General features: G+C 44.3%; 1 protein-coding gene across 1 annotated transcript in view; it reads right to left on the bottom strand.

Annotated features, from left to right (window-relative positions):
• Nucleotides 1-23,461, bottom strand: part of LOC124719960 (ADP-ribosylation factor-like protein 5B) — a 39,786-nt gene extending 16,325 nt beyond the window's left edge. Inside the window, exons 1-3 of the mRNA XM_047245173.1 lie at nt 22,820-23,461; nt 20,591-20,799; nt 2,660-2,895 (exon numbers count right to left, since the gene is read on the bottom strand). Coding sequence (XP_047101129.1) covers nt 2,660-2,895; nt 20,591-20,799; nt 22,820-22,865 — 491 coding nt within the window. The 5' untranslated portion in view covers nt 22,866-23,461. The remainder of the gene's footprint in view (nt 1-2,659; nt 2,896-20,590; nt 20,800-22,819) is intronic.
• Between the last annotated feature and the right edge of the window lie 386 nt (nt 23,462-23,847).

Genomic DNA, 23,847 nt, shown 5'->3' with positions numbered 1-23,847 from the left:
ATACGGATACATTTCCAAAGTGTCACGTTTTCTTCCTCCAGATACAATCGACAAGCCAGTTTTCACACCGACGGAAAAAAATCGAGAACTAGTAGTGACAAATCATTTACACGTTCAGTTGCGGACCGAGACCCGACCTTACGAAAGGTTTCTTCAGGCTACTAAATTGGCTCCTGGCTTTTTCTATTCTAGAGCCGATCTCTTTCTTGCAGTCACACTGCTCAGCCACCTCAGGGCCCGAGCATTTCGAGGACAATACCTGTCGAACCTTATTTCCCCGTACTGACGAGGTTGCCCGGACGCTTCTCCCAGATAAGACTACGACTTAGGTCTCGGGCAGGTCAAACTTGCCACACTGCCAGACTAAATTGTCTGTCAGGTGTCGGACTGCAGGCAGACCTCGTACTACAACAGTCACCAGCGTACCTAATACTGTCGATTATGTTTCCATTTGTGATGATCCCACTGCTACCTTCTGCCAAAACTCTCCTGAGAATTGCTCCAAACTAAATGATAAAAGAGAGGTGGTAGTACACGGAACTGACAAACAACTTTACTAATTGTAGTCGCTTCCGATGTTCGTCTGCCAGTTTTCACACCTGCAGTCAGATTCCAATATTGCACACTCCGATACGTAGACCGTTTTGCTCGAAACTGGTTAACCTCAAAATCACTGCCTTTTACGGCTTACGCAATCGAAGGCATTTTTATAGTCCACAGAACACCTGTTCACATTGACATTCGTACGACTAACATATCTGTGCAGACTAAAGTGTCGAATGGAAATTTGTACTGAAGCTGGGAGTCTAAATGGGGCCTCCTGCCCACTAGGCAGGTGCGCTAACCGATGCCCCCTCCGGGCACAGTGGCTCTGCAGAACTACCCTAGCTCGCCTCCCTGCCCGATCCAAATTCCGTCACACCTCGACCCACTCGGTATCCTTCCCCGACAGCACTGCAAAGACGCTCTAACAGTACCGGAATACTACCTCAGCTTCCAACAAATCCCAGCCTCAGAACGAATGTTCGTTCGTGCCCTCAGTCTGCACGTATACACCGTACATGCTCGAGACTCTAAAAGGTCTCCGGTACTGTATATTTTCATCTGATTTGTATCTCTGCACTCTGTGCACTAGTGCATTAGGAAATAAGACACTTCTGAAACGTGGTGCTCCAGAAGGAAGCTACTGTATTTACTCAAATCTAAGCCGCAGCTTTTTTTCCGGTTTTTGTAATCCAAAAAACCGCCTGTGGCTTAGGATCGAGTGCAAAGTAAGCGGAAGTTCTGAAAAATGTTGGTAGGTGCCGGCACAACTAACTTCTGCTGTCGAATATGTGAGCGCTACACAGGCACGCTTTGCAGGCACAAAGATAAATACTGGCACCAAATCCTCTGCGTCAGCAAATAAATTTAAAAAAAAAGGTAGAAGAATGTAAACATAATGCCGTGTATTCTTTCGTGTTTGCTGCTATCTCATTTAAATCCTGTCTGCCTAATAAACTATGAAACTAGAGTGAGACAACAGCAAACGTACAAGAATATACATATCGTGTCATGTTTATATTCGTATTATTCTTATGCTGAATAGTGATAGTCAGAAATAAAGCACGGCAACTGACTAGATTTTTAAATCTGAGATGACTAATTTTTGTGCAGAATGTAATGTACTAAAGAGGCGTCTGCAAAGATTTTCAAACGGAGAAAAATTTTCACTAAAATCTCGTTCCGAACATCATCTATCGTACGCAGTCTATTATTTGGTTCTTGTTGACCATTATTAAAGAAAGCAGCAGTGCAAGTTACAACAAATAGCAGTCTTTTGCCACTGTTTCGTTAATGAGACAATTCCGCTCTTTTTTTTATTGTAAGCGGCAGTAGCGCGCACAAAAGCGAGCCCTGCCCGCGAGTGGCTACAGGTCGTAAACACTCATTATCAGAATGCGACAAACAATGCACGACACAGTACAATAATGCATTTTCAGCTTAGAGTGACGTAAACACCTATAACAAAGAGAACAGCACTTAACAGATCGAAGCATAATAAGCAATCGATTCAAACCAGTCGAAGCACGTGAAAAAGGAAGGGTACCCGTATAAATACGGACGGAGCGCCTCACGCATAGCAATGGCTACCTGGGAAAGCTTAACTGCTAAGCTTACGACTCAAATCAAACTACTGTAGCTGTATCTTCATCCATTCGACCTAAATTGTGTCTCATGTTACAATTGACCAACTTTGTTTCGATTTGGAGGTGCAGTGTAAGACTTTTCTCTCGTCTCGAATTTCGAGTCTCAAATTCCAGGTGCGGCTTAGATTTGGGAAATTTTTTTTCCCTCGATCTCGAGTCTCATTTTTCAGGTGCGGCTTAGTTTCGAGTGCGGCTTAGATTCGAGTAAATACAGTAAACATTACACAGGTAGATGGAGTAAACTAATTAAGAGATGCAACTGCAGAGAAAAGACCGGAGGAAGGGGTCAGTCAGTAGGACACGTCCCGAAGTACCGAGGAATCGTCAATCGGGAGGCGAGAAATGTACCTCTCTGCTAATCGGGACCCGGCACCGACCTCTCGCAGAGACTGCCACCGACACCTACGGACGACAGACGGGAGGGGTCCTAGACTCGGGAATGTGCGAGAAGAGGAGAGGAGAGAACTGACCCTTCTCCGGTGAGGGCGCAGCAGGACTGGATCTGCCACTGGTGGTGCTTGATGGAGGTGAGGTCAAGCAGGCGAGAGATCTCTGCCGCCGACATGGAGCCGCGCAGGTCCTGCTTGTTGGCATACACCAGCACCGCCGCCTTCGACAGCTCCTCGTGCTGCAGCATGCGGCACAGTTCCTGCCGGCACACGCCGATGCGCTCCCGGTCCGTCGAGTCCACCACCAGGATCACGAACTGAAACCGGAAGTGCACTAGTCTGTCAGGCTGTGACTGGGGTGGTCGTAATTTATGCCGACCGAATAAAAATGCCAAACTGTAAGTATGAAAACTTGATCAACATAGAAATGTTACACAGTCAGCCTTACAAATATTAAAAAGAGCCGTCATATTTATTGAAGGCAACTATTTACTGTCACAAGAATTTATTTTACTGACATTGTCTTAACTTTTCTTGCTGAATAACACACTTCCAGAAAATAAACTTACTTTACGTATAACTGTAATGACTGTAAAGTACAATTTAGTCCTTTTTTGGAATGCTGCACAAATTTATACATCTTCACTAATTTCTTAGTTCTTTTTCTCCTAAATTATTCCTTTATTTCGACCAAACAAGCCGGCAAATTGACAAGATTCTCTCCGTGCATGCAGTGCTGGCAGGACAAGAAACAAGGAACTAATAAAGAACTTGTATAAATGGCTTAGTGTTTTGAATAAATTAATCATACAGATTTAAATTAAACTATTTACCATATTTTACAGACTGTACGACATTTATTTCTTCGAAAAACTGCCTCCAAAATTCGGGTGCTTCTCATACTCTAAATTAATATAAAAATGCCCAATAGTTTGATTTGAAATTTCCACTAGTCTTAAAAATGGCCATATATTCAAAGCAGAAGGAAATCAATCTCTATCTGGCAACATTGGATTCCACTGGAAGCAGCGGTAGTGCAGCGATGCAACAAACGTAAGTTGCGAGGATTAACGAGCTCGCCAACACTGTCTCCCTCCCTGCACACTGTCCAGCCTACGACGTGTCATTGCGGTCTACGGTGACAGTGAACTCGTATTGAAAGTGATTTGTGTTATCGATGGCAGTACAATATTTTTATTAGTAACTAGTTTCGTAATGGAAAAAATAAAAGATCGTATGATGCGGGTTATAAATTGAAAGTGATGCCACATGCAGAGGAAAATGGAAACAGAGCAGCTGAGTGCCAGTTTGACCCTCCAGCAACAGCTGAAACAATTCGTCACTGGCAGGCAAGTAAAGAAGAACTGAAAAAAATGAGGAACACTAAATGTGTAAATAGGGGACTGAATGCAAAATGGCCAAAACTACAAATCGACTTACTGAAATGGATTCAAGGATACTGTCAAAATGACATTAGAGTTAATACAAAAATGATTCGAGCACATACTCTTTAAAGTTAGAGCTACAGTGGAACTTAACAGAGGTTAAGAGTGAAGTTGGTTACTGCTACAGGTTTATGAAGCATCACGAACTTGGCACGCGAATCAAAACCAAAATATCTCAGAAACTGCCACAAGAGTATGAAGATGAAATATTATCTTTCCATCACTTTATTATTCAACACTGAAAGGAAACTATTGTGGAAGTAAGCCAAACAGCGAATTACGGATGAAACTTCTGACACCTGTTGTACCGAGTAACAGAACTGTTGCCATGAAAGGTGCTAAAACTGTAACTATAAAAAACAAGTGGACATGAAAAAATGCACTACACTGTTGTCATTTCATGTCGTGCTGGTAGCACTAAACTTAATCCGATGATCATTTTCAAGCTCAAAATGAGGCCAAAATCTTCTGAAATTCAACCAGGTGGCAGTGTTCGCGTACACGACAAGGGTTCAACGGATGAGGTCTGTATGAAATTACGTATTAACAAAGTGTCGGAGAGAAGGAAAGCTACTTTATTCCAGAAGAGTTCTCTTCTTTTGTTGGATCAGTTTAGAAGTCATTTGAAAAATTCTGTGAAAGAGAAACTGAGACAGAAAACTCAAGTACAGAGTTTGCTGTTATTCTGGGAAGACGTACTTCAGAACTGCAACCTCTCGATGTCTCAATAAATAAACCGTTTAAACGGCGTGTATATGATGGAGGAATGGAAGAAATGGATGACTGATGAAATCAATCATGAATTCACACCAAAGGGAGATGTAAAATGACCTACGATCTAAGAAGTGTGTCAGTGGATAAAACAGTACATGGTCTTGAATGAGAGAAGACATTATTGTTACATCTTTCAAGTAGCGTGGCATAAGTAATGCTCTCTATGGCAGTGAAGACTGTCATATATATAAAGAGGACAATGAAGAGGAGGAGGAGGAGGAGGAGGAGTAGGAGGAAGAAGAAGAATATTTTTTAGTGTGGCTTTGCAATCTAATAATAAGAATGGTAAGGCTTATTTATTAAAAAAAAAAAAACTTGCTTAAAAATTAAGGTGCATCTTTTAGTCCATAGCATCTTATAGGTCATAAAATACAGTAATTGTCAATCTGGACGGGGTGGGGGGACAAAAACCCAAAAAAACCCAATTTCACTCACCAGGTGTATTCTAACAGGGTTTATCACAACGCTGTCTGCAACACTTTTATTCTGTCATGTTGACAGTACAATATTTCCATAAAATATGTAGTGATATACACCCACGCCTTGCAGTGAGGCATGTTCCCACACAATTCTTACCTACGAACAGAGCTCAAGGAGGAAATAGGACAAACAAATGGGTCACGGTAGATAGCACTTAACTGCTAGTCCACGAAAGGTGTGGTTCTGAGTTACTGAATGTTACATGTTTGTTTAAAGTTGTGCATTGCAAATAACAAAGTACTTAATCTGAAACTTTTTCTATAAACTGTTGCACTTTTTTTAGGTATGTGATCTGCCACATGGGTAAATAAGTCAATAAAGCCTAGAAAATTGTTTACTTGTAGCACTGTCCCCACAATTTTAGGTTAGGCACTGTCATAATCAAAATGTACCCAGAAAAATATTGACAGCAAATATCTTACATCAGAGCATAGTGTAACAGAAATGCTAAATACAAGGAAAAAGCTATTACAAAACTATTCGTAAAGTCACTACATCAATTGTTCTGTAGTGACTGGATTAATCTACCAATTGTTTCCAAATTTGTGATCGCTTTCTTTAGCATTACAAAATGGAATACCAGAGAATTAAATTTTCATACAACTCAACAACACAATTCAATATGCATAAAACACTCAGGGAGAAACTGAGGTATTGTTAAGTGTAATCATAACACTAATACATGATTTGGTCCATATTATCATCTTGTTGACTTAAAGGTGGGAGTAATTGCCTCTCTACCTCTGTTTCGTAATGACACGTTTAAATAAAAAGTCTGTATTCACTTAATGTCTGACCTTCATTGACATTGTCACCTGCTTCCTACTTTGCTTTCAGTATTGGGTGGTGGTGGTGGAGGAGGAGGAGTATACGCTGGTACTGAGCGCAGGACAGTATAACCTTCAGTGCCTACGCGAAAACAGTTTGAGGCAATTGTCAGTAAAATACACTAAACAGGAGCACAAAACAGCACGGAAACTAAAAGTAACAAAATTCGGAAAGCTATATGTGTGCCTACACAGAATCACGAAACAAAGTATAGTGCCAATATTAAAACATAAGCTAAACAGCAAGAATGTCGTAGGGAAGAGGTTTCAAGGCCCGAAGCTTGTTGTCCGTAAGTGCAGCCCAATCGGCATGCCACAGCGATAAAATGCGCCGACAAATTACCCTGCTACAATACGACGAAGGGACACAACAAGAAGCTGTCCGAGGCTGGAGGACCGCAGCCTTGGCCGCGACATCTGCAGCTTCGTTCCCAGGGATACCGACATGGCCAGGAACCCACATAAAGCTAACCGGAGAACTGACGTCCACCAGCTGCTGAAGAGAGCGTTGGATCCGGTGCACGAAAGGGTGAACCGGGTACGGATCACTGAGGCTCTGGATGGCGCTCAGGGAATCGGAGCAGATGACATAAGCAGAATGTCGGTGGCGGCAGATGTAAAGAACAGCCTGGTAGAGGGCAAAGAGCTCAGCTGTGAAGACCGAACAATGGCCATGGAGCCGGTATTTGAAACTTTGTGCCCCGACAATAAAGGAACACCCGACCTTGTCATTGGTCTTTGAGCCATCTGTATAAATGAAGGTCATATTAATGAACTTCGAACGAAGTTCGACAAAACGGGAGTGGTAGACCGAACCGGGGGTAACCTCTTTTGGGAGCGAGCTGAGGTCAAGGTGAACACGAACCTGAGCCTGGAGCCAAGGTGGCGTGTGGCTCTAGCCCACTCGAAAGGTTGCAGGGAGTGAAAAATTAAGGTGTTGAAGGAGGCAACGAAAGCGAACTCCAGGGGGTAGCAGGGCACAGACATACAACCCGTATTGACGGTCGAGAGAGTCGTCAAAAAAGGAACGATAAGACGGGTGGTCGGGCATTGACAGTAGCCGACAGGCATACCGACAAAGCAGTATATCGCGCCAGTAGGTGAGTGGCAATTCGCCAGCGTCAGCATGAAGACTCTCTACGGGACTAGTATAAAACGGCTCCGATCGCAAGTCGTAAACCCCGATGTTGTATGGAGTTGAGGCGGCATAAGATGGATGGCCATGCAGAGGAGTATACGAAGCTCCCATAATCCAGCTTGGAGCGGACGATCAACCGATATAGATGAAGTAGGACGGTTCGATCCGCTCCCCACGACATACCACTGAGAACACGGAGGACATGTAAAGAACGGGTACAACGGGCAGCCAAATATGACACATGTGGAGACCAGCTAAGTTTCCTGTCAAATGTAAGACCTAAAAATTTTGTTGTCTCCACGAATGGGAGAGCAACGGGACCGAGTCGTAAGGACGGTGGGAGAAACTCTTTGTAGCGCCAGAAGTTAATACAGACCGTCTTCTCGGCAGAAAAACGGATGCCACTGGCGACACTCCAGGAGTAAAGACAGTCAAGAGAACGCTGAAGACAGCGCTCCAGGACACGTGTACGCTGCGCGCTGCAATAGATGGTAAAATCGTCCACGAAAAGGGAGCCTGATACATTAGCTGGGAGGCAATCCATTATTGGATTGATCGCTATGGCGAAGAGAGCTACGCTCAAAACTGAGCCCTGTGGCACCCCATTCTCCTGGTGAAAGGTGTCTGACAGGACAGAACCCACACGTACCCTGAACTGTCGATCCATTAAAAAGGAACGAATAAAAAGAGGGAGGCGACCGTGAAGACCCCATGTATGCATGGTGCGGAGAATGCCCGCCCTCCAACAGGTGTCGTAAGCCTTCTCCAAATCAAAGAACACAGCCACAGTCGGGCACTTCCGCAAGAAGTTATTCATAATGAAGGTCGACAAGGTAACCAGATGGTCAACAGCAGAGCGGCGCCTACGAAATCCACATTGTACATTGGTAAGTAGGCGTCGAGACTCGAGCAGCCAAACCAAACGAGAGTTAACAATTCGCTCCATCACTTTACAGACACAGCTGGTAAACGAGATGGGTCGATAACTGGAAGGCAAGTGCTTGTCCTTCCCCGGTTTAGGAATCGGGACAACAATAGACTCGTGCCAGCATGCGGGAACATGTCCCTCAGTCCAGATGCGATTGTAAGTACGAAGAAGAAAACCTTTACCCACAGGAGAAAGGTTCTTCAGCATCTGAATATGAATAGAATCAGGCCCTGGAGCGGAGGACCGTGACCGGGCAAGTGCGTTTTCGAGTTCCCGCATGGTGAATGGGGCATTATAACTTTCACGATTCGAGGAGCGGAAGTTAAGTGGCCTAGCCTCCTCTGCCTGTTTGCGGGGGAGGAAGGCAGGGTGGTAATGAGCGGAGCTCGAAACCTCTGCGAAAAAGCGGCCGAAGGCATTGGAGACATCCTCCGGGGCCACAAGGACGTCATTCGCGACCGTCAAGCCAGAAACTGGTGAGTGGACCTTAGTGCCAGATAGCCGGCGCAGGCAACCCCAGACAACAGAAGAAGGAGTAAAACTGTTGAAGGTGCTTGTGAAAGCAGCCCAGCTGGCTTTCTTGCTTTCTTTAATAATACGACGACACTGTGCACGTAATCGTTTATAAGTGATACAATTCGCCACTGTAGGGTGGCATTTAAAGGTGCGTAAAGCAAGTCGACGAGCACGTAAACCGTCTCTACATGCTGCGGTCCACCAGGGGACCGGTACACGACGTGGAGAAGAAGTAGGGTGAGGGATGGAATATTCAGCAGCAGTGAGAATGACTTCCGTGAGGTGTGCGACCTGACGATCGCAGTTTGTGAAGGTTTGATCCTGAAAGGTCGCCCTGGAAGAGAAGAGCCCCCAGTCTGCTTTGGAGATGTTCCAACTAGATGAGCACGGGGAGGGGGTATGCTGCAGGAGATGGATAAGACACGGGAAGTGGTCGCTCGAATATGTATCAGAAAGTGCATACCACTCAAACCGGCGTGCAAGTTGGGTAGTACATATAGAGAGGTCTAAATGGGAATAGGTGTGAGATGTGTCCGAAAGAAAAGTAGGGGCGCCAGTATTGAGGCAGACAAGATTGAGCTGGTTGAAAAGGTCTGCTAACAGGGAGCCCCTCGGGCAGGATGCTGGAGAGCCCCAAAGGGGATGGTGGGCATTGAAGTCTCCAATTAACAAAAATGGGGCAGGTAGCTGAGCAATAAGCTGCATCATGTCTGCCCTGGTAACGGCAGATGATGATGGCGTGTAAACGGTACAAATGGAAAATGTAAAAGTGGGGAGAGTAATGCGGATGGCGACTGCCTGCAGGCCGGTGTGCAATGTGATGGGATCATAGTAAATATCATCCCGGACCAGCAACATAACCCCTCCATGAGCCGGAATACCTACCACAGCGGGTAGGTCAAAACGCACAGAGGTGTAGTGTGCCAAGGCAATTTGATCGCATGGGCGTAGCTTCATTTCCTGGAGGGCTACGACGAGCGGATGGTGCAGGCGGAGCAGCAACTTCAAGTCCTCTCGGTTGGAGCGAATGCTGCAAATATTCCAGTGAATAAGTGCCATCGTAAGAAGAAAAGGAAGGTGAAAGAAGGGGTCACCTCGAAGGCCGCTGAGGGCCTGGCTTCGAGCGAGCACTGCCGACGCTATCAGTAGGCGGACAGTCATCGTCCATTGGGTCTATAGGTTCATTGGCCATCTTGGTAAGATGGCCAGGAGGGGGAGCTTCCTCCGCCGGTGAACGGCCAGATGTTCGGCTACCAGCGGTGCAGCCAGGCGAAACGGATGACGGCCTGGGGCGGCAACCGCTGGGTGGCGCAGGAGAAGAAATGCACCGTGGCGGAGAAGGAGAACTGTGCTTCCTATGAGCCTTCTTGGAAGGTCGTTTGGTGGAAGTACCGGTCGAAGGCTGGGAGGTCGAGGTACGTAGGAAGTCTGCACGGGACGGTTCCTTCTTGAAGGCCCGTGCATCTGACTTCTGGGTCTTCGTCTTAGCAGAAGCTGACGAAGGGGCTGGTGTCTGTGGGGTGATGGGAGGAAGAGGAGACGTCGACTGCGCGATCTTAGCACTGGCCGAACGGACGACCGTGGTGCTGAAGGTCAGATCGCATGTCTGGGTTGCCACCTCCCTGGTAGTCCGAGGAGAGGCGAGGACAGTACTGTATTTCCCCGCTGGGAGCAGCGTGGGCTTCCTACTAGCCAATAGCTTGCGAGCAGCCGAGGTGGACACTTTCTCTTTGACCCGAATTTCTTGGATACAGCGTTCTTCCTTATAGACAGGACAGGCGCGGGAGGATGCGGCATGGTCACCCTGACAGTTCACACAACGAGGAGACGGAGGTGGACAGTCACCCTCATGGGCATCCCTTCCACAAGTGACACATTTAGCCGCATTGGAACAAGACTGTCGAGTGTGATTGAAATGCTGACACTGGTAGCAGCGCGTAGGTGTCGGGACATAGGGGCGAACAGAAATAACCTCTTAGCCCGCCTTGATGCGCGATGGCAGCTTAACACTATCAAAGATCAAGAAAAGTGTCTGGGTCGGTACAAGGTCATTGTTGACCTTTTTCATGACCCTATGGACAGCCGTCACGCCCTGCTCAGCGAGGAAAGATTGAATCTCCTCGTCAGTCAATCTGTCGAGGGATCTAGTATAGACCACACCACGAGACGAATTCAAAGTTCGGTGAGCCTCCATCCGGACAGGGAACGTGTACAGGAGTGTGGCCCGAAGCAGTTTTTGTGCCTGAAAGGCGCTCTCAGTTTCTAGTAATAAGGTACCGTTACGCAACCTGGTACAAGATTTGACAGATCCGGCTATGGCATCTATGCCCTTCTGGATAACGAAAGGGTTGACAGAGGAAAAATCCTTTCCGTCCTCAGATCGAGAAACGACGAGGAACTGTGGGGCAGGCGGTAGTACTTTTGTCACTGGTGGCTGGTCAAGTTTCCGTTTTTGGGCAGAAGTCGAGAGAGATGGAGTGAAATCCATTGCGGAGGAATCCCCCATGATTGCCAGCGTCTCCGATAGCGCGCTCCTTCCTTGTGGGGACCCTCTCAGAGGGCACTCCCGCCTTAGGTGAATGTTTACACCTCAGGTCACACCTCCCGAGAAACAGATGGAGGGACCAATCGGCATGGTCAGAAGGTATCAGCTCAGGCAATCACCCCTCCCTGGGCCTGGCCTTTACCAGGGGGTACGTGCGTGCCTTACATGTCTACCCAGGGCGGGGAATTACGCGTTGCCCCGTCACCGGCTACGCGTGCGAACGCGTGGGTCGGCCTTCAGGCGCGCACAGGGAGGAAGGAAGAAGAGGAAAAAGAAGAGAGAGAGGGAGAGAGAGGACAGACTGTCTCAAACGCCGAGGCGGAGACCAGAGAAGGCAAGGAGAAGAAGGCAATGAGAAGGCAAAGAGAAGAAGGCAATGAGAAGGCAAAGAGAAGAAGGCAAGGAGAAGAAGGCAATGAGAAGGCAATGAGAAGAAGGCAAGGGAAAGAGTAAGGAAGACAGTGAGGTGGAGAAGAGCAAAGAAAGGAACTAACCAAAGCAAGGAAGAAACGAGAAGTGAAAAAGCAAAATGACCGCAAATAGAGGTCGTGAAACCGTCCGTCTCTGGACGCAGGCGCTAACTACCCTCTTGAGGGGGAGGGACTCCTTTTAGTCGCCTCTTACGACAGAACCGTTTGCCTCGAATACGTCACATCTGCTCCTTTTCACCGTGGTGTAGAGCTCTGCTGAAAAACCGCTATACTCGTCACGATGGCGAATCCTAGTGACGTGGTCGAGGAGCACTACAGAGCAGCTGAGGGCATCCCTCGTTTGGAGCCACCACTGTACATTACTGTGAAACAGTAATGCATACCAAAAATGTTAAAAAACATGAAGTGAAATGGAATATACAGTGTACTATCTTTCTTAAAATTGGTTAACTCTAAAATAAGTCTGGGCCTCTGTAGGAGCCAATGTGGAAATCTGCTCCAAACCTGTTGTAAAACATTAAGACCACCTCACCTCCTAAAGGCAATTCTGTGCGCGAATCCCGTACGGCATCATCAACTGTTACCTGTTACGAAAAAGCCTTTCTGATGAAGGCCGAGCAATGGAACAGTATGCAGATGTGTACGATTCGAACGGTATTCTAGAAGCCTAGTGCAACGTACATAGCGGTCGCCTGACGTGAAGTGGCGGTTCACCAGCCTCTGCACAGAGGTTCGGTACAGGGCCCGTTCCGGACGCCCCAGTGGCCGACCGGATCCCTTCATAGTGCACCGAGCCCGACATCTTCAAACGAGAGGGCCTCGCAGACCCGTACACCCGTAATCTAGCCGAGATCGACAGAGGCTCTGTGAAACCAAAGCAGACGAGTCCTGTCTGCTCCCCGTGTGCTGTGGCTGAGACATTTTAAAATACTTACAGCTTTAAGAGGGACTTTTTTCAGGTCCTCAATATGGGGGAACCGTGTGAGTTTACAGTCAAATATGACGCTCAGAAACATCATTGTGTCTTTAAAATTAAGACCAGTGTTCCACAGCCTCAATTCAGTAAAGTTTAAAACGGAACGAGAACAGTTAAAAAGAACACACACGGACTTCTCGGTCGAAAACTAAAAACCACTCTTCTCCACCATTTGTCCAAATGTCAAAGAGTTAGTCACAGCTGACGAGCTGTCGTCGAAAGGCTGGAAGAACAACAAAACACGAGGATGTCGTCGACAAACAGAGAAAACCGGACAGGAATTTTCACTACTGACACTATGCTATTATTAGCTATGGCAAAGACAGTAGCTCTTAAAACACTGTCTCGAGGAATAGCAGTATCCCACTCGCAGCAATCCTACAGGACATCGCTGGCTCAGTATCTACAGTACTGTAACGAAAGGACAGAATAAAAATGGGAAGCCATCCACGAAATCCCCATTCGTGAAGCAGCTCGAGAATAACACGCCTCCGAGTAGTACCGTACGCCTTCTCGATGTCAAAAAATATACCCAGAAAGTGATGCCGGTCCAGATGCCTGTTGTACAGCCACCTCCAGGGCGGCTAGATTATCGAAAGTGGGACAATACCTCCTGAAACCACCACGGAGCTGCCCGGTTTCTAAGAACAAGACAAGACGGCAGTTGACTATCTCCTCCGAGGTCTTTCCTATGAAGCCAGCCAGGACGACACTACAATAACTAATCGGGCACATGCTGTCTTTCCTAGGTTTTAAAAGAGGAATTGGAATTGCCTCACGCCACGAGTCGGGAAAGTGACCCGACACCAAAATGGCACTAAAAAGTGCGAGGTGGTTATCTCCGTTTCACCTCGTGAGGTGCCGCAGCATACTGTAACGGATTCTGTCTTAACCGGGAGACGTGTTACGAGCCGCAAACAATGCAGAATCCAGCTCCCACGTGGAAAATGAGCAGCTGTAATGTTCATCAGTGGTGGATCGGAAGACCAAATTGCTCCTCTCAGCAAGCAACCTTTGGTGCTGGAAAACTACACTACTGGCCATTAAAATTGCTACACCACGAAGATGGCATGCTAAAGACGTGAAATTTAAACTGACAGGAAGAAGATGCTGCGATATGCAAATGATTAGCTTTTCAGAGCATTCGCACAAGGATGGCGCCGGTGGCGACACCTACAACGTACTGACGTGAGGAAAGTTTCCAACCGATTTCTCATACACAAACAGCAGTTGACCGGCGTTGCCTGGTGAAGCGTTGTTGTGATGCCTCGTGTAAGGAGGAGAAATGGTACCATCACGTTTCCGACTTTGATAAAGGTGGGACTGTAGCCTATCGTTATTGCGGTGTGGCCTCGTTTCACTAGCAGTTGAGATGACAGACATCTTATCCCCATGGCTGTAACGGATTGTGCAGCCACGTCTCGATCCCTGAGTCAACAGATGGGGACTTTTGCAAGACAACAACCATCTGCACGAACAGTTCTACGACATTTGCAGCAGCACGGACTATCAGCTCAAAGACCATTACTGGCGTATCACCCGGCATGACGATATGGGGTGTCATTGGCTGCACGTCTCGGTCACCTCTTGTTCGCATTGACAGCACTTTGAACAATGGACATTACATTTCAGATGTGTTACGACCCGTGGCTCTACCCTTCATTCGATCCCTGCAAAACGCTACATTTCGGCAGGATAATGCACGACCGCGTATTGCAGGTCCTGTGTAGATACACAAAATGTTCGACTGCAGCCCTGGCCAGCACATTCTCCAGATCTCTCACCCACTGAAAACGTCTGGGCAATGGTGGCCGAGCAACTGGCTCGTCACAATATGCCAGTCACTACTCTCGATGAACTGTGGTATCGTGCTGAAGCTGCATGGCCAGCTGTACCTGTACACGCCATCCAAGCTCTGTTTGACTCAATGCCCAGGAATATCAAGGCGGTTATTACGGCCAGTGGTGGTTCTTCTGGGTACTGATTTGCGTGAAAATGTAATCGTGTCAGTTCTAGTATAATATATTTGTCCAATGAATACCAGTTTATCATCTGCATTTCTTCTTGGTGTAGCAATTTTAATGGCCAGTAGTGTAGATCTCTACTGGTGATTGCAGTAAATCAGGCAAATTAGGTCGATACAGTCCAGGCAATGTCTTGTGTGGTTTGGAGAGTACCGTTCTCCACTACGGCAACCACGCGGCACTTCCCTCCTCTCCTAGAAATTCTACTGACCGTCTCCAAAGCAGCAGAACTGTCGCCACGAGCTCTTCTCGCTCTCTTAAATAATGTGGCAACATTTTGGTCTCGCAATCCGAAAAGCTGCGAGATTATCGCCCCGTGTCTCCACCGGAGTGGGGGGACTGCGGCGGGCGAAAGTTCAGTTGTGGGCGAGACGACTGCCCCACATACTCCCCGTACTCCGACAGCTCTGGGGAAGAGTCAAATGCAGCACCAGGTAGAAGCGTGTCGACACGGTCCGACGTCTTACTACCCGATTTTACTTGTTGTTATTGCTGTACATTAGCTTTTCTCTGTTTTGAGGGCTCTGCCGGAGTTCGAGTAGGGGCGGTGATGGTCGTGCCGGGCTTCTCGACAACCTCAGCCCTCGGAGGTGCCTGGGACTCTCCGACGTTGGCCACCACCTTTTTGTACTGCTCTGGGGGGTGCTACAGGTTCTGAAACACTTGCTGCCTTGCAAGTGCACTGACAGGTGCAGGCGTTACTGCTGACATGCGAACCTCCATTTGTGTAGAGGCATCAACTTTCGAGGTACGCTCCTCGAGGATCGATGCCGAAGATGTAGCAAATGCGGGAGGCTGCACGAGCTTTTAGATCTTTTCAGCCTCACCACATGGGATGTGCTTCGGTGATCTTATTTCTCGAAGTTTGCATTCCTCTAGAAAGATTATGCAGTCCCTATTCTAAACACGGTGGGTTCCGGAGCAGTTTATACATTTGACAGGAGATGCGCAACCGACTCCTTCACGGGCGACCTCGATGCAGTCGCCACACGTCATTACAGCCTCGGGTCGTACGCCCAAAATGCTGGAATTTGAGACAGTCCGTCAGGTTTGGGACTTAGAGCTGTACATTTAGGTGAAGAAAGACCACCTCGGTGTGCTCTGGGGCTTTGTCAGTACTGAAAATAAAAATGTAGGACCGATTTTTCCGAGTCCCTGTCCACCCTTTTCATAATTTTCTGAAGATCAACAATTCCCTCCAGGGCCCACTCTTTCTTCAATCCTTCTACAGGAATTTCAACTAGATCCCCACACGACAACACCTCTGCCGAATTTTAAGGAACTACGGAGCTCGGTGTCTGTAGCATATTCCCCCGGGCACTTACCTTTCTGTAGGTTAACAGCTTCTCCAGAACTGGACATTTCGACCGACAGTGTCTCATTTTGCAACTGTACAGATTTTAGACTCCTGGCAGCTCCTGCTCAGCCCTTATGGACATATAAAAGTGAGACTCTCTTAAAACTTCCTTCTTTCCTTTTTATTAATAGAAACACGTTTAGATTGCCACCTCATGTTCTGTTATTCTTTACTGCTTTGCTCTTCTTTACTCCTCCATCTGGAGGGCCGATTACCCGAGCCCTCTTATTAAGTCGGGCCTCGGTGCCCATCGGCAGTCTACCCATCCTACTGGCAGGTGTAAAATTAAAAGTCGAAGGATCCATTTTAGTCCCACGAGCAGCTAGGGAACTAGAAGTCCACCTAGACAGAGCGCCACATACCCGGATAAGCCTCATACAACTGATGCACGCTCAGTTCCCTAGGAGGTTCCCACTCTCGACTGTTCCACCTCGTCAGCCACGCACCTTTTCAGTGCGCTGCGCACCGTAAGATTGAGGGCTTTTTAGACATTCCACCGCTGTGCCCGGAGCTTACGGTGACAGAGGACACGCGGCAGTCAGCGGTCCCCGGCGCAGGTACACCGGAGTCTCCAAACGAGTACTCGGCAAATGAATTCTGAGTCCCTGGGGGGTTTCTTTCAGTGATCATAATGCAATTTCCGAAAAATAAACACACGTAGACATTTGTAGACAAACAAAACAGTAAAAGTAACGCTAATCTGAAACGTTTAATGACGGAGCCATAACAACGCAAACTCTCAAACACTTTCATTGTAAGTTTTTATATTGTCCGAGGTAAAATGAGTGTCTGCAACAATATTCCTGGCGTTCGTGATAAATATTAGATTAAATGGACATGCTGTCAACTTTAAAGAATTCTCCAGGATTTGTGTATAAGCCTTTTGAGGTCAGATTAGTGGCAATAGCAGCACCAGCATATTTTCAACATCTGATGTATTCCTTTGTACGTATAGATCACTGCCGTCATTTAACATCCTCGCCAAATCTTGTAAAGTAGCAGGATAGAAGAACACGCACGGTTCGTGGCCAACTGAAGTTCACGACACCACCTACCGGTATATATGGGAAGGTATTTAATTAAATGAACACGTACTGTAATGGTATTAGCTGACTCAATGAATGACACAGAGGTACCCGAAATTTAATTAAGATGAAATATAATGATATTTAATCACTAACTGGGCATATAAGGATAAAACAAGCGTCCAAACTTGTACTTACAAAATTCAAGCACAGTAAATTAATAGCAATTATTATTCAGTTAATCGAAGTTGCACGGGTCCTGTTAGTATCAAAATCAAATCTGCATTAACAAAGTTACAAAGGAAATGACATCCAACATCATTTTATAAAGGTGTTTCATGTCATTTCACCAATACACTCTTGATATTTTGGCACATTAATCATTTTAGAAAGATCGCAACACATTTGAATTGACAATTCTGTAGCCTGTTTTGCAAAACTAATTAAATTTTACTTGTAAACTTCAAAAATATCTAATTCAAACAGTGTATGTTTTCGTGCTGCAATTGCTGAAACATATATAAAGACCAGTGGCAGCAGCACTGACAAGGCTGGTATTGTCTCAGACTTTGTAGGGTCAAGTTTGTATCATCTTTGCGGTACAATTAATTGACTTTATTTAAATCGATAAATTGCTTCAGCCACATCATTTCAATTTGATTAACTCCACGAGTCGCTCCTGATGTTTGACGAGACCTCACTTTCCTAACAGGTGTAGAGTAACACAGGGAAGAGATACTCACCTCATCTGAGAACATGAATTTTAGTAAACAGATTTGTAGCCGTATAACCACGATACATTTTAATGTCCGTCTCTTTAATCGATTGTAAGATTTTGGTGTCACTTCCGTGTCGGTGTTGTGGCATGGCGCTGCTTTTGTCCAAAGGTGAGAACAGAAATACGGTAAAGCGAGACGAGGTATGTAGCTGACACGCACTTTCTGACAGCTCAAATAGAACTACCTGTTGCCAGCATACAGTACAACTGAAATGATGGCAGAAAGCGTGATCAGATAAATTCTCGCTAAATTGAAGGTTAGAATCTCCTTTGGCAATCGTGTGGAGTGTAATTTAAAACATTCTCTTTTTTTTATGACCGATATTGTCAGGAAGCAGACAGCAGTCTGACAGGGAGAGGTCCCCAGTTTGGGACTGACTTTTTGAATTAATCTGTACAGTACTGTAGGTTAAAATCCCAGATACCACACCCTACAACAATTCACTGTGGTGGGCATTTGTTCGCAAGTAATCAACGAAAAAAAAATTTGGAATTTAATGTAATGCTCTACAGCTTTATATAAAAATATCATATAGAGCAGTTATGCAATGTAATGCTTACAGTACAAACCTCATAGCAAGACAATATGGGCTCAAACCTTACTAAGTATTATGTAAGTTTTTATTTTTAATTTTTATCAAAATAATTTGGTCATTATTTTTATTCTAGCAGTGGGTTTAAGTTAAATGTTTTAATTTCTGTTCAGTTGTCACGTCATTTTAATCACCGTATTAACTTTTTTGATAGCTCTCGTTTCTTCTTCCCATCATTCTTTTCCAGCTGAAAATTGCATGTGAATGTAAATAATTATTTTTCTTTGCCTACTACGATATTTAAAAATCAGAAAATGTTGATCTAGTTGGTAAAAAATGAAAGATGAAATAATCTATTTATATGTGCAATTTTGTCAAAAATGCAATTTTTGCTACACAATGTACATCTTCTTGGACAGTATTCCTGATACAAACGTTTAAAACATAAATTCCTCTTGCACTACGGACAAAATAATGTAGATGAAGATTTAAATGGAAACAGCGATTATAAGTAAAACAAAATTTGAGCAAAATAAGAAATAGTAATATCGAATAATGAATGCAGTAACATGGCCAAAAATATACAATGATGGAACAGAAGAAATTAATGTTAGTGCATGGACATAATTAAAATCACATTCAGTAAGACGCCAAGTAGAAAAAGAATTGTAGGAAGACACAAATGAGAGCAACTGAAGAACCTAACAAGGTGATTAAAATGATGTGACAAAGAAACAGAAATAAAAAAATTCCATTTAAACTAATTATCTGAATAAAACTAATAATCGAAATTATTTTGATAAACATGCAAAAATAAAAAATTTCGCAGCACCTGATGAGATTTGAACCCACAAGCTCATGTATTTGAAGCTTCTATCACATCCATTACTACACTACTATGAAAATACTTCTTTTTTAAACCATTTTTAATTATTGTGAAAACTTTTTTTGCCAATTATTCACAAATGAGGGCCCGCAATGTTGAACAGCTGCAGGGTATAACACCTGGAACCGGGTTAACAGAAGCGTCTGATTCCATCCGCCTGGTTTGACCCATGACGAAAATTGCCGAATCACCGTCGGAGAGGGTGCTGATGATATTGGCATAACCTCAGGCTCATGCCTAGCAATTTTTTTCGAAGTTTTGGACATGAAATTGAAGAGCCAAGACTGAAAAGAAATCGACAAGTCTGATCACATTTGAAAGTTCTTCACCAATTACAATAGGATAGTGAATTACGAGATCCTGCCTTAAGGTCATGTGGTCAATAGGGAAGTTATGCGCCACTCGAGTGAAGCAATCCAAAGGAAACTACTAGAATTGTGGCAAAACCACTCGTGCTTACACCCAATGCTTGTTCATGATTTTTTTGGCAAAAAAATCAAACTATTATGTTGCCTCAGACACCGTATTTGCCAGATACGCCCCCTGCGGCTTTTTTCTATTCCCAAGGCTGAATACTGTGAAAGGATGTCATTTTGCCACCCCTGATGACAGAAAAAAAGTATCACTGAAGGAGCTGAATGCTATAATGAAACTTGAGTTCCAGAAGTACCTCCAAGACTGCAAAAATTGCTGGCACAGGGGTATTATATCTGCGAAGGATTGCTGTTGATGACAACGAATAAATAACGATTCTTTAAGAACAAAAATTCTCGTTACTTTTTTACCACATCCAATATCTGAGGCTACAGTACACACCAGTCTATCATGGCTGTAGTATTTTTGTGTTGAGATTTGTTGGCTTTGCCAACTCACAACCAAAATTTTACATTAAATCCTAATCTATGCTACAGGTTAGTCTGTCAGCTCATCTAGATTTCTCTTTTTCCCCCTTCTCCAGTCACTAAAGAAATACGAAAATTAGTACTCAATACCCAACCTTAAAATTCAAAATAATCAAATTAGTGAAAGTTATTCTTCCATCCACCTCACAGAAAATAAATGTAATCAATTTGTATCTTCTACAAGAAGAAATCATTAGATTCAGCAATTTTCACTGACTGTCGTACATTATCACCCGACTGGCTAGGCCCGACATCGACGTTTAGTTAACATCGGCACACAATGTGACAGACACTTACACTGTGAGTGACCTTTAGCTGTTTGCAATCAAAACAAACAAATTACATAAGTTATGAAGGCGGTGCACACATTTTTAGAGCTATTTATAAGCTGTATAATGTAAAGTCTCTGTGAAATGAGTATTCTGACAGTGCGGTCGGCAGGCTCACCTCCGTGTTGGCATAGTAGGTGCTCCAGGCAGCGCGCAGGGACTGCTGGCCACCCAAGTCCCACATGATAAAATGGATGTTCTTCCAGACCACCTCCTCGACGTTGGAGCCAATTGTGGGACTCGTGTGCACCACCTCGTTCATCAGGTACTGGTACAGGATCGTCGTCTTGCCCGCATTGTCCAGGCCCACCATCACAATCTTGTGTTCTACAAGCCACACAATCTCAGTTTCCTTTGATATGGCAGTCTAACACTTACAAACGAATGCACTCTACAATAAGTTGAAAAACATCTCCTTTTACTTTCTGTGTAATATTTGTCATCATAACAAAATGAAAATAAACATCTCTAATGCACAGACATAAAAACATACAAGGAAATATTTACGGGATATGACATGTGATCGGCAATGACCTCGGGGGAAGCATGCCAGCATTTGTCATATTATTTTGGGAAACCCCAGAAAACCCAAATCGATATGGTCGAAAAGTGCAAATTCCATCCGTCTGAATATTAAGTGCACTGTCTCATTCGGCCGGTATAATTTTCTTTCGATTACACACAATTTTCACAATTGTAAACAATACACACAGCAACATCTAAACTAAAACATACAAACAAAAACATCAGAAACACCATGTGTGTAATATAACAGCTCACTTCAAAGAAGATAGTCTACCAATTGCTTGAACTGTTTACCATAGAATTCCTGCTGCTGCTTCTCTGATTTCATTGTTTTTCAGTGTACCAGGGTGAAGAGCAATAACGATTTTTTGTTTTGTTTGTGTGTGTGTGTGTGTGTGTGTGTGTGTGTGTGTGTGTGTGAGAGAGAGAGAGAGAGAGAGAGAGAGAGAGAGAGAGAGAGAGAGAGAGAGAGAGAGAGACTTTAAGCACTTTTGATCAGCCAGTGGTCACTGCTGGACAAAGAATAAGCTGCAAGTGGTGACATAACATTCCTGTTGTTTAGTTGACGTAAGTACTTCTGTGATTGTGTCAACAACAGGAAGGTGATAACTGACCGGTCTATCTCCATGGAAAACTTTTCCAAGCTCGAAAAGGCAACAAATCTAACAGTAGAGGTCTCATATCTCTTCACGTGTTATAAATATTATCAACCTGTTTGTAACAGGAACGAACATGAAACATGTCAAATCAAAAACAAAAATAAACCATCACCCTTCAAATAAAAACGGAGAAATAACAAAGATAAAGAACCCCATAAAATCCAGTTACAAGAGTAGTGGGAAACATCTTGAGCACATCACATTTTAAAAGTATCTTGGATTAACATCATGAAGCTGTGTGAAATGAGAATCAGGTAAAAACAGTCTCAGGGAAGATAAGTTTGTTTGAAGGGTTCTGGGAAATTCCAGTGCATCTCAAAAGATAACCACGCATGCAAGATGCTAGTGTGACCAAATTTTACATTATTGTTGTGTTTGGAATAACTTAAAGTAGACACGAAAAAAAAAATCATTAAACTAATTTACACATGCACTGACAGAATTGTTGCAGGCTAATATAGCCCTTATGCAATTTTAACAAAAACGCTTGGGGGAACATAAATGGGAAACCTTGGAAGAAAGAGGACCTCTGCCTTTAACTGGCTCAATCCAGGTAACACACACACTGTGAAACAATTTTGCTGTCATCTCTTAACATCTCACAAAGGAATTATGAGAGTAAGATCAGAGAGCTTACGCAACATCTCCCAATGCACTGTCATTTAACAGCTGACATGCAACCACCACAGCTGTTATTCGGGCACGAAAAAAAAAAAATTATTTAAATATCTAGAATGTTACAACTAGAAGAAAAAAATGAAAGATGACAAACTGAGAATGCTGGTCAAATACGGATATAAAATAATAACAAAATAGGTAATACAAAATTGCCTAACTTGCTACTAGCTTTGATCCCATAAACAATGTTGTGAGATCAAACATGACAACAAAAATCTCAGGCAGTTATTAATTTAAATAACTTAATGGATAAAACAAACAATTGTGATGACATGAAAACATGAACAGCATTCTGACAAAATTGTGCGAAGAACTAAGGGTGTTTCATTCCGTGTACTTATGCTAATGTTTATAAATTACTAGTGTATGACGTAAAAAGTGCTGAATGTAACCCACAATAGTTAACAGCTGGTGATATGTAGCTAACTACTACTCACAGAATAAAAATAAATAAACAGTGTGCCAAATGGCTCTCTTTCCCTTACCTTCATTTCCGAACAGGCTCCAAATTTTAGAAAACAGCAGCCCCATTGTTCTATCACGCAGTGTTATACAAAAAAATGGAACTTGGTAAACAATCACCAGCCTATTGCCATCGCAATATGGTACGTCGACGAAAAACCACGTAAACCGTTATAAAAATACTCACTTTCACTCAATGCCACTGGCGACTGGTATCTCTCATACATCAAACAAGTACTATGAACTTACGTAAATTTAACAAGTTACAGTTTCTAACCTAACATGATAATGAATTAACCATAAATGAAGCTGGCAGGCACTATCGATTCCAACACCTTCTTTACTTGTTGGACACGGAATTGCCATTTACTCCAGTTTCCACAACCTATGTGTAAAGTAGGCCATTTGTTACAGTTAAATGACCATGAAACATGAGGTCTGCGAAAAGGTGTTGTACTATCTATAAAACGGCTTGTACATCACAGAATCGTTAGCATAATAACAATGTCGATGACTTCTTGACGCTTCGAGCGGTGACTAATGAAGGCTTCATATGGTGCACTTAATCTCATTTAAACGTCACTCTCCCAGTAAAAAATACTATCACTCCCACAGCCTTTCTCTTGTTGATTCTCACTGTGACGTCACGCAATCAGATTTCGCTTGCGCATAGGAAGAAACCTCTGATTGGTCAAGGCCGCCAGCATTGTGCGACTAACGTTATCGATAACAAATGCGGAAGAGAACTATCGATACGGTAGAATATCGAATGAATTGTGAGCCATGTGAGTTGTGATTGTATCGTCGCAATGTCGGTGGAAGGTGATGAATATGAGTTGTATCCTTTTGTAACAACAGCGAAGGCTCATTAATTGATTAAAGTTATAGAGATCTGTTGTAGAAGTGTAATCAACTCGCGTACTGAAAGTTGGACCTGCCAATGCTATTATGTGGCGCTACGTTGTTCGGTAATCGGAATCGGGCCGAATGAATCCCTTGTTTACATGTTGGCATTCAACTCACAAATGATGTGCAGCAATTACAGAACGAA

Source organism: Schistocerca piceifrons, chromosome 11 (assembly GCF_021461385.2).
Source record: "Schistocerca piceifrons isolate TAMUIC-IGC-003096 chromosome 11, iqSchPice1.1, whole genome shotgun sequence".
NCBI classification, from domain to species: domain Eukaryota; kingdom Metazoa; phylum Arthropoda; class Insecta; order Orthoptera; family Acrididae; genus Schistocerca; species Schistocerca piceifrons.
This window is presented reverse-complemented; position numbering and strand designations above follow the sequence as displayed.